This window comes from Glandiceps talaboti, chromosome 5, assembly GCF_964340395.1.
Source record: "Glandiceps talaboti chromosome 5, keGlaTala1.1, whole genome shotgun sequence".
Taxonomy (NCBI): domain Eukaryota; kingdom Metazoa; phylum Hemichordata; class Enteropneusta; family Spengelidae; genus Glandiceps; species Glandiceps talaboti.
Genome location: NC_135553.1, coordinates 26,278,927 through 26,294,797, shown reverse-complemented (window position 1 = coordinate 26,294,797; position 15,871 = coordinate 26,278,927). Strand labels below are relative to the sequence as shown.

Genomic DNA, 15,871 nt, shown 5'->3' with positions numbered 1-15,871 from the left:
ACTTTATCAATCCAATTTTGTGCTGATCTGATCTTAGAAAGAAAGGTGAAGTAACTTACCATTAGAGTCCAATGGAATGACATTAGTGGCACTTAGTACTTGAATACATAACTTTTCTCTCTCTTGACTGTAGTAACATTTCACACTGAGAGTACCAAACTCCGTACTTTCTCTGTGGACCTACAAAAATTGACAGTTATGTGACTTTTGAGAATTTAGTGAAATAAAGAATTCTGCATGATGAAATAAAAATACTGTTACAGTAACAATTTCATATTAGGGTACTTCAAGAATGTTACAAAACTGGTCAAAAGTAAGCCGGTTACTATGCCCTCAGAGTTCAATTTGAGAATGCTTTTGTGTTTCCTATAGCGAAACATTCGATGATGTACAAATGTGTTCTTGTTTCACATTGATAATCTTTCTCTATATAACTGAAGTTCAAAATAAATAAGAAAACTAATTCTGACTCAGTAGTTATTCATGGGACAAAGACACATTTGGATACGTTTTCAAATCTGTATTTTAAATTCTGACCTGTTCATCAATTTTTTCCAGGTAATAGAGTTCAACAAGTTCCTCTGTGGATGTCTTGTTCAGTTTTAAGTAGTTGAGTAAAAGTTTGCAGTTTTCACTCATAATAAGGTCCATACTTAATCCCTTGTCATCCGCATAGAAGAAATCTATCAAGATCTGTACAAGACGGAATACAAATAAACAGAATGACAAAGTGGTCATATGGGTGACAGATGGGTATTCATTTCAGATTTGTGTAATCAATAAAACAACATTACTTTGTTTTTCTACTGAAATGTAACAATATAGCCAAAATCCATATGGGTAACTCAATAATTGCAAAAACCTTTTAGAAAATATGTATAATGTGTGTTATTGTTTATACACATGATCTGTAAATAAGTGAGTAAACCCAAGTATTCATTATGTCACAACAAGTCTGTAATTGTATCTGTCGGTTCCCCATATATTAAAACATTACCATGCAGAGATTCAATTACTTGCAGTCACTTGTGATTAAAGTGAATTGTGCATAGCAACAAAAACCCAGCACAAATTCTGGGCATAAATGGACAAAACATTTGTACATATTTTCATAAAAGACAACAGTATTGTAATGTTGTCATTTACTATAATGGCTTTGAGTAAACTGTAGCTAGCATGGTATTTTCAACTCACCTCTAAGGCATCAAAAAGTCTCTCATAGAAAACAGGTTCTTTCTGAAATGGTCAAAAAGTCAACACATTGAAAAACATTGTTAATATATGTTAATAATACACACAAGAGAATGGAATTTCAGTATTATCTTTATCTTTGTGGTATAGACAAGTATACACACAGTAACTCCAGGAAAGGTGCTGGAAGTTTGCAGGAGACCCCTAGGCTAGGAATGTTTACCTGTTTACTCTTTCCATATCTCTTAGGCTAGCTATGTTTACTTCTCTACTCTACCATACCACTTAGGCTAGCTATGTATACCTACCTAATTTTGTATACCCCCTAGGCTAACTATGTTTAATACTTACCTACACTGACATACCCCCTAGGCTAACTATGTTTAATACTTACCTACACTGACATACCCCCTAGGCTAACTATGTTTAATACTTACCTACACTGACATACCCCCTAGGCTAACTATGTTTACTAACCCATACTGACATACCCCCTAGGCTAACTATGTTTACTAGCCATACTGACATACCCCCTAGGCTAACTACGTTTACTTACCCACACTGACATACCCCCTAGGCTAACTATGTTTACTTACCCACACTGACATATCCCCTAGGCTAACTATGTTTACTTACCCAAACTGATATACCCCCTAGGCTAACTACGTTTACTTACCCACACTGACATACCCCCTAGGCTAACTATGTTTACTTACCCACACTGACATACCCCCTAGGCTAACTACGTTTACTTACCCACACTGACATACCCCCTAGGCTAACTATGTTTACGTACCCATACTGACATACCCCTAGGCTAACTACGTTTACTTACCCACACTGACATACCCCCAAGGCTAACTATGTTTACTTACCCATACTGACATACCCCCTAGGCTAACTATGTTTACTTACCCAAACTGACATACCCCCTAGGCTTACTATGTTTACTTACCCACACTGACATACCCCCTAGGCTAACTATGTTTACTTAACCACACTGACATACCTCCTAGGGTAACTATGTTTACTTACCCATACTGACATACCCCCTAGGCTAACTATAATTGTTTAGTTCTTTCCACTATGGTAAGGAGGGCAAGGCATAGACTGCTTACCCCTTCATTGGATTCCACTTGTTCCTGTAGTTCATTCAACACAACATTCCAAATCTCTTCTAAAATCCTGGAAAAGAAGATATAGTGCAAAAGACATTAACATCCATGTCTCAGTTTCTGTTTTTTTTTGTTTACTAAGAAGGACTCCGTTTCATTAGTGTACATGCCTAGTTAGTTCCCAGAGGGCAGCTACATTCATACCTATCAAAGTTATAGCTTTCAAAAGACAGTGTGTGAGTACATACATACCTATCAAAGTTAGCTCTCAGAAGACAGTGTGTTTATATACATACCTATCAAAGTTAGCTGTCAGAAGCCAGTGTGTTTATATACATACCTATCAAAGTTAGCTCTCAGAAGACAGTGTGTTTATATACATACCTATCAAATTTAGCTCTCAGAAAGACAGTGTGTTTATATACATACCTATCAAAGTTAGCTCTCAGAAAGACAGTGTGTTTATATACATACCTATCAAAGTTAGCTCTCAGAAGACAGTGTGTTTATATACATACCTATCAAAGTTAGCTCTCAGAAGGCAATTGTTCAATGTAATGAGGTTGTTATCAAGATATTCCATCAAAGGACATATGGCCTGTAATAGGAAAATCAATTTTCATCCATTAAAGGAAACATTCACTGATAATAAATATTATAGTTAGAGTAGAGTGGAATGGAGTGGAATGGAGTGGAGTGGAGTGGAGTGGAGTGGAGTGGAGTGGAGTGGAGTGGAGTAGATTGGATCGGAGTGGAGTGGAGTGGAGTAGAGTAGAGTAGAGTAGAGTGGAGTACAGAACAGAGTAGAGTGGAGCAGAGTGGACTGGAGTAGAGTAGAATTAAGTAGAGTAGAGTAGAGTAGAGTAGAGCAGAGTAGAGTAGAGCGGAGTAGAGTAGAGTGGTTTAGAGTAGAGTGGAGTAGAGTGGAGTAGAGTAAAGTACAGAACAAATTAAAAATTATGGTAGTAGATATTACTACAAGACAGTGCAATTTAAGAGTATCTTTTCTAGGTTCTATTTTGGAATGATGTTTTTTTTGTTAAACTTTTAAGTCTGTATCAACATACAACATGTTTACTGGTAGTCAATATTTCTCTACGAATTATTTCATTCAAATATTAAACATCAATCAAAAAATTACATATCAATCACAGAGAAAAACTATTTATTAAGAAATTTCACACGGTTCAAACATATTTATTATGAGATAATCATTTCCCTTGGAATCTGGTTTTTATAACCCTCTTTATACCATGTACAAGTAAAACTAAACACATTCAAACACAAAATATGAGATTTAAACCTTGTTCATTTTGTGTCCAACAAATAATGCATCTATGTCATTAAGTTTTGCATTTACTTGAAATATGAGTCAAAAAGCTCAAAGTCAACACTATGCATTTAAAATGTTTGATAATTATGCTTGTGTAGGTATTATTGTATTTATCAGTTTCAAATATTTTCCTTCAATCAGGCAGAAAAGACTTGTTTGACCTAAAGGTTTTGTCACTTTGATTCAAACTATTTTCTTGGCTTTCAAAATGAAGAAAACCTTTGGGGAATAATATCTAAGTGTCAATACATTGAAAGACAATAGGCAAGGTAATATAGATATTACTTACATCATCAGCTGGTACAGACTGCGGTGCCCATGTTAGATGAAACACAAACTTTTTGATATCAGCTCTCATCTTCTCACCAACTCTCTGTACAATGTGCCAAATTCTATTACACATGTCTTCATCAGCACTCTTTAGTAGAGATTGTAAAGCTTCCTTGGATTGTTTAGCACTCTTAGAACCATGGGCCTTATCCATGGCATGGTGGATCTCTGAGTAGCCCAAGATTTGAGGTAATGGTTTCAATGACTTCCTGACATGTTCTATGTCATTGATGGTAATACACAACTGTTGAAATGAAATGTGTAGATTTAAAACATCTATAGGTCAGATTATTGTTAGGTATTGTTTATAGAATTAAAATGTATATACATGCATGTATAAGTCACTCACTCACTCACTCAGACAGAGACTATGACAGAATCCATGAGTGCAGGTGTGGTGTACTTGGGGTATTTACATTCATGCTTATAGTGCTCTCTGTAGCAGTATTTCACAAGCAAGTGCAGCAGAAAACACTGCAAGCATGAGTGCAAATACCTGAGTACACACTCTGGTATTCATGCGGCATGGGGTTCTGTTATTATCACATATGTTTATCTGAAACAACAAATTTTTGCTGTACAACGTAAGACAAATCTCATATTTGGCAACAAACAAAGTGTAAAACAGTGGCCTCATCATAAAAATGACACTATGCAGTCACACATGCCCACCTTCATGTAGAATGATCGATTGTGTTTTCATTTGCATGTCATTTGCATGTAGGTATGCACTAATATTCGATACTGCAAATACCATTAGTATGCATGTACCGGTGCAAGTAATCTCTGGTATATATATATGTAATGATAGCCAGTCAAAGAGATAGATGAAGAGACAGACACAGCACTTGATGTAAGTATTATGTACATTCATGGAAACATAGTATGTTTGTGTATGAATGCCAATTAAGCTTTCACACAGATGCTAAAAAAATTCATGTGCACACACATATAAGTGTACACAAGCACACACACACATGTTCATCTGTTCTTTTACAGAAACGATACTTTACAACCTGAAGCACTGATATAATAGACAGTTCAGTAATTAAGACTACAACCTCATTTAGTCTACATGTAGGTAATTTTGACATTGTTTACCTTCATGAACAATCAAAGAGGACCAAGTGACAAGTCTGATCTGATCTTAGCTGATACAGAAATGTAGATAAGATAAAACCAGCCTTGACTTTGTTCCCCTTTTTGACGCTTACAAAATTGGTAGCCACCACGTACTAAGTGAATTGTAATACAAGCTGATAAGCGTACCTGTTCAGTAACATCAAACTGTCCTTCTTCATCAAAATAACCATTTTGTTTCAGTTTGTCATGCATCACATCTGCATAGTACGTAGCACCTTTTGTTATGTCCTGAAAATTTAACAAAAAAATACAAATATGATTAATATTAAAAAAGCATATACAAATATGATTAAAATTAGTGAACTATTATTCACACAATGTCCCATGTGATGTAAAAAAATAGCCAGTAACTAATTTGGGATCATATGTACTCACACTAAATATTGTTATTGAATAGATATTAATGTTAATTTTGAAACACTTTTTTCAAAGTGAGCTCTGGCAAATAAGACATGCAAATTCAACAGAGTGGTTGAAACTTTGGATGTATAACAACTGTAACAGCATTGAATTTGCATATCATTATTGTAGCACAAACAAACAAACATAACTCCATCTCGATATGTGCACTGGTTGACCATTAACAACAATTATACTTTAATATCAAATACATTGATTAATGAAAATATGACAATGATGTAACTTTAATCAGAGACTAATCCTAACTGTCATGAATCTATTATTGGTATCAACAAGATTCAAGTTTACAAATACATGTACATGTACTCAAGGTTATGGAAGACATGACAGGATGCAAATTAAAAGAATTAAATGACAGAAAAACCATGTTTTTCCCCCTCACTGTAAATGTATACTTACATCAGTAACCTTGGTGACATAGATATAAGATCCAATAGTGTCTGGCCAGTCCAGCTTTTGCCAAAACTCACGGATCTAACAACATACAGATAAAACAATCAACCAGATAAAACAATCAACCAGATAAAACAATCAACCAGATAAAACAAACAACCAGATAAAACAATCAACCAGATAAAACAAACAACCAGATAAAACAAACAACCAGATAAAACAATCAACCAGATAAAACAAACAACCAGATAAAACAATCAACCAGATAAAACAATCAACCAGATAAAACAATCAACCAGATAAAACAAACAACCAGATAAAACAATCAACCAGATAAAACAAACAACCAGATAAAACAATCAACCAGATAAAACAATCAACCAGATAAAACAAACATACAGCTAAAACAATCAACCAGATAAAACAATCAACCAGATAAAACAAACAACCAGATAAAACAAACAACCAGATAAAACAAACATACAGATAAAACAATCAACCAGATAAAACAAACAACCACATAAAACAAACAACCAGATAAAACAAACATACAGATAAAACAATCAACCAGATAAAACAATCAACCAGATAAAACAAACAACCAGAGAAAACAAACAACCAGATAAAACAAACATACAGATAAAACAATCAACCAGATAAAACAATCAACCAGATAAAACAAACAACCAGATAAAACAATCAACCAGATAAAACAATCAACCAGAGAAAACAAACATACAAAATGTAATTACACTCTTTACTTCACAAGTTGAATATTTCTTACCAAAACATAGTTCATGTTTAAAAAATATGATTACAAGAAAGACTACATTGGTTTTATTGTATATTTTGTCAACATCTAAATTCCAGGTAATTCCATATCATACAACTATACACTTTTATTTGTCCTGTAACAAAACATTCAACATTAATTTGACTTGTTATTTTTGTTTACATATCTTACATGACATTGTTACATTTACCTGGGCAAAACAGCAGCTAGTATCTACTGCAGAAGTGCTGTGTTTAACCATGGAGTCAACTAAGGCTATCTACAAATAAATAACATGTACGAATTAAAACACTCTATGCAAAGTGATCTATTAAATTCTCAGAGAGAGACAGAGAGAGACTCAGAGAGAGAGAAAGAGACCTACAGAAAGACAGAGAGAGAGCGAGACAGACAGACAGACAGACAGACAGACAGACAGACAGAGACAGAGACAGAGAGAGATACCAGTGAACAGTGTATCATGCATAATCATGAGTACATAGATTTATATTACAATCCATTCTCGATGAAACTTTTTATTGGGAGTGGGGTAGGGGTATGAAGAGCCTAGTTTACTAGAAAGCAAAAAAAAAAAGGGTGACAATAAATTGTTGCTATGCTTTATATTTCTAAATTAAAATAATAACGAGGCTGCAATCTTGAAACTATGACATACAATCAAAGGGGAGTTATTTGTACTATACAAGATTTGGTGATAATGTAACAGATTGTTAGACTTGTTAATAGAAGTTAATACATTCTCAACTACAAATTCACATGAATACGGTAATTTAAAGTTACTAGTTCTGTTACCTTCTGCTTGTCCAAGCAGCAATAATTTATAGATAGAAGAAAATAGGAATTGAGTTAGTACTAAACAGGATATATTGTACAAACTATAGGTATGGAATTTATACCCCGGTTGTTCTATGTCACGACAACACTGGTCTACATCACTGGTTCTGCTGTGTTCATTAATATGAGTCAAAACATTCAAAATTGTCATTATTTTCTCAGCTTTTTCTTTGATACCACTGGCTGTGGTATAATTATGTTATTCTCCAACATTTTTCTTCATTCAGCCAGAAATTACTCATGACCTAAGGGTTGTCACTACCCGTCTAGCGACTCATAGTGGCAAAGACCCCTTAGGTTGCTTGTATTTTCCTTGACTGAATGAATAAAAAAATTGGGGAATAATATCTGAGTTTTGTGACCTGTGACATAATACAACAACTCCCTACAGTTTAGCACTTGAACTAATGAATACTATAAGTTCATCATCTATTTTTCAAAACAAGGACACCAAGATACATCTATTTGCATTAATAGCTTTCTAACTGTCATACCCAATTAACTATTGTTTCTTCCTTTATAGCACCATACAATATTATTTCATATTGGATTTTGGCACCATACGAATTCTTCAATTGGTTGTTTGATTGACATCTTGCAACAGAATGGACATACCTTGTCAAGTTCTACTGATTTCTTGATTCTAGACATTGCTTTATTTTGTGCAATCTCCAACCATCTTTGTACACAGTATTTAAACCAATGATGAAAGTTAGCAATCGCTAAATTCTTGGCATCGCTGTTTAAAGATACAAACATCATCAACTTTAATTTCACCACACCATTGTCATGTTATGTTTATTTGTAGATAACACAATGTCAATGGAATAAATAGATTACCTTGGAGAAATATACCAGAGTAATTGGTGAAGAGATTTTAATACTTTGGTGAAAAAATATCATTTGCAAGTTAAACTCTGACAACTTACTTTGGTGAATGGTACTATTACTAAGGGTGTGGTCCTTTGAGACACTGGCTCTCAACAGGTGAACAAAATAGTAAGATACTGTTTGTGAAAGGTTAGTTCTTTAGTTCATTTAATTTGGAGAAAGGTACTATTTGTTTGGGAAACTAGCTCTTTGAGAGACTTACTTTGGTGAAAGGTACTGTTTGTAAGACAGTAATTCTTTTAGAGACAGGTACAATTCAAACAATGAGGTTCCTATGGTATAATCTTCATCTTTCTCATCGCGTGCTTTGATGTTTCTATTCACTTCCTCCATGGCTCTACCTACATCTTCTGCTATCTGTTGATATCAAATATGCCAAGTACATTAGTTGCAACATCTATCTTTGCAAATCATAGAAAATACACACTGCACTTTTCAAATTGGAACTATCACAAAAAAAGTTGAAATTGATGTGTGTACATCAATGTCTGTACATACAATTTACAAAGTTATCCCAGTACAGTGGTATTATTTTAGTAATATACCATATTTTACTTGTCCACCTTTAAAACATGTATCACAAGAAAGCATCCTGTTTGAAGAAAAATGGATAACATCACACGACAGTAAATGAAGAAGTCAACGAAATATGGTTAAAAGAACTCCATGAGTTTCTAAAAAAAATGTCATCTGAAACAAAGTTAAAAAAAAATGTTTTGACAGGTTGAGAATGCAACCAACTTTAGTCCTGAAACTCTGGGAAATGAAGCTTCTTTCACAGGAGGTTATAGTAGTCAACTGTCATTCATAGAATTCAGTTCTGATTCAAACACTAGACTAAACAGCACTCCTAGTGGCCAAACTATACAATCTTTTGTCTTTAAGTTTGTGATAATTAAAAGCACATAATGTTTTTCAACTCTTCAATTTGACTGTTCAGTAGACATAGTTGACTACTAGCTGATCATGTGATCAGTTGACATAAGATGATTGGTAATTTGATGCTCCAATCTCTTTTGATTTTAAGAAGCATTACCAACTTTACAGTCATTCTGTAGCAGATAATTGACATGTACAGATACAGATTATGAAATTAATGGTACTTGACTAAGTTAAACTGCTGTGTATGTGTAACTAACTTTAATCAGTTTAACATTTATGAGAAATGTGGTAAAGTGGACTCATCTGGAATCTAACTGATATTTGCTTCAAGGTTTACACTCTATACATGATAAAACTCTATATACCAAAGTATACAGTAGTTCTACAAAGCAACCGTTGTACACAATCTGATTAATACATGATGTAGTGAACTTGGTATGATTTCATTATTTTACTTTATTGCCCTTTTTTGTTCTGTGAGTGCTTTGTACCTACATCTGACACAATGCCATAGGAATTCTCGTACAAAACATGAGTGCTGAGATTCACTAAATGAATGAGAATGTGTAATATGCCGAAACATGCTTGTAAAGTACCTCAGACTGCTGTTTGAAATTGCTTGAGCACAGACAATGATGTTATTGTTATTGTTTGGTGGTTCTCTTTGTTTCAATCATTAAGTATAGTTGTAAGAATGATTCTGATTAGCTACTTCAAAATATGAGATTTGTCTGAGATTTGGTGTCAGATGTAGGTACAAGGCGCACACAGAACAAAACAGAACATATGACAATGAAAGTAGGAGGTAAATAAAGAAATCGTAACAAGTTCACTATGTCAGATTTTAATCAGATTTGAATTATGCACATAACACAACAATCCTCAATATGTTTTATGGTGGCTGGTTGTAGAAGAAGTAGAAGACATAACCATACATAGATTTGACTACAAGAAATTCTAATGTATGTAATAATGTACATATATTAATTGTACCATATCACTAACTTTTAAACATAATAAAGTCAGTATACAACTACATGAGGTTCTCCCAGATTTCTTATCCTTGAAAGTTTCATCCGTAGGTAAACAGATCAAATTGAAATTGTATACTTACCAGTTTTTCAAGCTGTTTGTAAGTAATTGTAAAATAGTCCACTTTGACAATATTCTGGTACAATTTATGGTAGTATTTGACAGCTCGTTGTATGTCAGTGTTAAGGGTGTCTGTCAACGACACTAGACTGGTGACTTGTTCTTCCTCTGATTGTACTTGTGGTTCAGCAAGGGCATAAACTGTCTCATACCAGTCTACTGTACCTTTCTGTATAGTATATGTACACGGGATACATTAACTATGTGATTAACTTACTTAGGATAGTAAAATACCTACTACTAGGGGTATTGTATTTAAGGGTGAGCACATTTGCAAATATCTTAAAGGATACTACATCAACATTTTGCCTTAAAATGGCTTCCCCAATGAAAGAAGTATGGACACGATTAGAAAAATGCCATCAATCTTTACTGTTATGAAGGAAATATGGACAAACTTAGAAAAAATATCATCAATTTTTATTGTTATGTCTTTTAAAGATGTCAGATTAAAATGGTATGTTTAGTTACTTTTAAAATCACAATAGATTAATTCTGTACTCAACTATTCCAACATTTAACATTCATCTCTGGTTGATAACAATTACTGTTCAACTTTTTATGTTAATTTGTTAATTTGATAGGTAAGACGGCAAGACACTGCCAATGGTGGCACTTCTCTTCATTAACTGATGTGAGAGAACAACCAGCAATGACAATTACTGTCCATGAAGTTAGATTTTACCTTAACACATTAAATTATAAACAACACAATGTGCAAATGACAAGGTTATACTTAACCTGTAAAGTCATAAATCGACACTCAAGTATGACTCAAATAATTCTTTTTCCTTTGCTGGTCAAACTTTGTCTCGTCTTTAATGCAAATCTTTATAAATGTTTACACTGACTCCAAACTAGACATACCTTTATCACATCAATGATTTCTCTGTGCAGCTCCTTCTTAAATGGACAACAAGTCTTAAAGAACTTCATATGGTAAATAAGATCCAAACATCTACAGCAGAATATAAAAGTTATAAATTAGTTGTCATTGTCATCATAACATGTCAGGAGAGAAATGAATGTACTATTAACTAAAGAAAACACAAACACACACACACACACACACACACACACACATGTACACACACATGCACACACATATACATACATACATACATACATACATACATACATACATACATACATACATACATACATACATACACACACATACACATGCATACATATACACATACACACACATGCACACACACACACAGTTACACATACCTATACACACACATACATACATACATACATCCATGCAGACAGACAGACAGACAGACAGACAGACAGACAGACAGACAGACTTACATACATACATACATACATACATACATACATACATACATACATACATACATACATACATACATACATATATATATATCAATACATGAAAATCACACACACATACTGGGGGAGTTGAAACACTAAAGCCTATATACAGACATTCACATGCAAACACATTAATCTAACAAAAGTACTTTTAGTACAAAGAAATCAATAAATAGAACATCTGATTATAACTGACTTAATTAATACTCACATCAATAAGTACTCTAATCTGTAATAGGCAGCTTTGTTTGCTGGTGGAAACAAATCTCTTTGTTTCCTTAACAATGCAAGGCAGAATTCAATAAATGAACACAACGAATCAGCCAGCATTTCCTCCTGATGAAGGGAAAACATATATTAACTTTGACAGAAAAAAACTTTACTTTTGATGTTAGACAGTAAAAGTGTACTTAAATTTAGGCAATGTCGGGTTTCATGGCTCCTGGTTGTAAATCTACAGATCAATCAAAGCAATCTAATCTGTCTAAGCTATAGCAGACAACCACTGGAGTCCAAGCACCACAATACACAGCGCCCTCTACAGTTTGATTTTAGAAGGGGCCTTTGTTTTTCCGTTGGTTTCTTCAGCCAATCACAACGCGACATACTATCTTTGGTGTAATATCATAGATTTTTCTGAACTATGCCTTTTTTTCTATTGCTGTCTTTGAGACAAACAAAAGTTTTATTGATTTTCAACAATGTGGAGGCTTTGAAGTATCTACTTACATAATCACTTGACAGAGATGTTGGAACCCATACTTTATCTAAACTTCTGAGTAGTTTGTATAGGAATGCATAGTCCAATGCATACTGCATATGCTCCTTGCTGAATGCCAACCAATTGCTTAGAAACAAAACAATTTTATAATTAACTTTTTAACAGAAAAGTAGTGCCATTCTTACAGATAATTCCAAAAGAAATTAGTAGTTATGTATTACTCATTAGACTCACACTTTCTTATTTAATAATAACATGTATAGCACAATCAGTTTTTATAGTCTTGTAGGACTTTGCAACAAAATTTAATTGGACAAAATTTCTTGTTTTTCTGTAACTTAATAACATATCAAAACTTTCCTTCAGAATAAAATTATGTAAATAATCCTTAACAATCAAATTATGTCAAAATAAGTGTCTAAAATGATCAATTTACAAACCTTTGACAAGCACAAAATCTTAGTTTTTGGCATTTTTTTGGGCAAATCGTACCCTTGTTTTAAACCAAAACCTTAAAAATATATCTGGACAATCTGAACTCAAAATTATTGCACAAAATGATCATATTTATAAATATTTGGATAAAAGTACAGTTTGCACACATTTCATCACATCTTCAAATAAGAGTGAGCTTACTTACCACATGGCCTCTTCAACCTCTGTAATGTCATTTTGTAAGGCATGTTGATGAAGTATAGTATTGGCTTCTGAACTCAATTCTCCACTCCAAGAATACGAGTTAGAAGGCAGACTGTGTAGCTCATACTCTATAAACTTTTCTAGAATAGTTTGGTGGGCAGTTATAGCAGTCATGTGTTCTGTCTCAGCTGGCCTCTGTTACAAATAGAAGGACATTTTAAAGAAGTCTGTGAAAACTGTGAGACTTTAATAATGTCAAATATGGACACAACATTTGTTATCATAGCCGTTCTTCATAAACAATTGTACACTTTAATGATAGGTAAATTAACACTATATGAACAACCATGGTGAAAAAATACAGTGTGAAACAACCATGCAAAGACCTAGCTGGCAAAACCAGTGGGAATACTACAAAAAATCTCTGTCCATCCACACAAACACCTACTTCTATTTAGATAATACAGTTTCAGTGGTGCATGGCAGCAATCACCATATACCATTTCATGGTGTGGCTTGTTAATGATAAACATTTCTGTACAAGGTTTACAAATTCAAGTACAATGGATGTGATGAGTATGTAAATGCTATAAGTACAATTCTGCAACAACAAACTGAAGAAACTGTACCTGTTCAGTGGAAAGATTGAGTTTTAGTCTAAGTTGACCTTGAACATTAGACTTAGAAGTTCTACCTTCCAATTCAAACCATTTTTCAATTCCTCTTGATGGTATACCCTGATATATACACAACAAAATACATATAAGTGATGACAAAAGTTTTTATCCACAGAGTCAACAAAAAAAGTTTGTTTTGAAAGTCAATCCCAAATTTTAGTACTAGGGGTTTACCACAATGGCTGTTTTCTGTATTAGTTCCTTACTATCAAGACATTTATTGTATCACTAGTAAATTTGTATGATTATTTACAGTATTTTTGTTTAAGAGTGTACCACAGGTCAATACACTTTTCAGTCTCTTTTTAAGTTAACACAATATTCTTGACTTCTACACATCAGCAAGATAAACAAAACACAACACTGCACAAGTCATATCTCTTGACTGAAGTAACTAATTTCTTGGTCTATAGGTGTATCTCAGTATCTAATACATGCTGTATGGTACACACTTATACATCTAGCTAAATACATGCTGTATGGTACACATTTGTACATCTAGCTAAATACATGCTGTATGGTACACATTTGTACATCTAGCTAAATACATGCTGTATGGTACACATTTGTACATCTAGCTAAATACATGCTGTATGGTACACATTTGTACATCTAGCTAAATACATGCTGTATGGTACACACTTGTACATCTAGCTAAATACATGCTGTATGGTACACATGTGTACATCTAGCTAAATACATGCTGTATGGTACACATTTGTACATCTAGGTAAATACATGCTGTATGGTACACATGTGTACATCTAGCTAAATACATGCTGTATGGTACACATTTGTACATCTAGCTAAATACATGCTGTATGGTACATTTGTACATCTAGCTAAATACATGCTGTATGGTACACATTTGTACATCTAGCTAAATACATGCCGTATGGTACACATTTGTACATCTAGCTAAATACATGCTGTATGGTACATTTGTACATCTAGCTAAATACATGCTGTATGGTACACATTTGTACATTATGCTAAATACATGCTGTATGGTACACACTTGTACATCTAGCTAAATACATGCTGTATGGTACACATTTGTACATCTAGCTAAATACATGCTGTATGGTACACATTTGTACATCTAGCTAAATACATGCTGTATGGTACACATTTGTACATCTAGCTAAATACATGCTGTATGGTACACACTTGTACATCTAGCTAAATACATGCCGTATGGTACACATTTGTACATCTAGCTAAATACATGCTGTATGGTACACACTTATACATCTAGCTAAATACATGCTGTATGGTACACACTTGTACATCTAGCTAAATACATGCTGTATGGTACACACTTGTACATCTAGCTAATTACATGCTGTATGGTACACACTTATACATCTAGCTAAATACATGCTGTATGGTACACACTTGTACATCTAGGTAAATACATGCTGTATGGTACACATTTGTACATCTAGCTAAATACATGCTGCTTCATTTCTCATTAAACTTGTGTCAATTATGATAAACACTGCACTACAATCCATTAGTCTAAAATTGGTTGATAACTAGAAAGATTTTCAGAAAGTCACTACATTTTTGTATTTTCAAAATTACCTTTCACAATTTAGTACATTATTAATTTTACCTGTGTCAATGGTTATCTGTAAGATGTCAAATCCTTCAGACACAATGTAAAGCTTTAGTTAAAGAGATAGCAAAGACTTACATCCAAATCAATATTAAGACATCCAAGGAAATCATCAACATTGCCTTTACTACTTGTCCTTGCTGACTGCACTATTTGTTTGAAAAACCTGAAATGATAAGTCAAACATATATATATATATATATAGAATTGATTTTATCACCTCAACATAACACACCGTTCTTTTCAGCTCCACTATTAAAATGATAAGTCAAACATATATATATATAGAATTGATTTTATCACCTCAACATAACACACCGTTCTTTTCAGCTCCACTATTAAAATGATAAGTCAAACATATATATATATAGAATTGATTTTATCACCTCAAC

General features: G+C 33.5%; 1 protein-coding gene across 1 annotated transcript in view; it reads right to left on the bottom strand.

Moving 5' to 3' along the window:
* Positions 1-15,871, bottom strand: part of LOC144435817 (BAI1-associated protein 3-like) — a 47,649-nt gene that overhangs the window by 2,051 nt on the left and 29,727 nt on the right. The window contains 18 exon segments of the mRNA XM_078124442.1: positions 60-180; positions 538-693; positions 1,195-1,252; positions 2,257-2,376; positions 2,825-2,904; positions 3,929-4,213; positions 5,239-5,340; positions 5,932-6,006; positions 6,909-6,973; positions 8,164-8,291; positions 8,646-8,800; positions 10,440-10,646; positions 11,345-11,435; positions 12,033-12,157; positions 12,551-12,668; positions 13,183-13,376; positions 13,811-13,918; positions 15,558-15,645. Coding sequence (XP_077980568.1) covers positions 60-180; positions 538-693; positions 1,195-1,252; positions 2,257-2,376; positions 2,825-2,904; positions 3,929-4,213; positions 5,239-5,340; positions 5,932-6,006; positions 6,909-6,973; positions 8,164-8,291; positions 8,646-8,800; positions 10,440-10,646; positions 11,345-11,435; positions 12,033-12,157; positions 12,551-12,668; positions 13,183-13,376; positions 13,811-13,918; positions 15,558-15,645 — 2,276 coding nt within the window.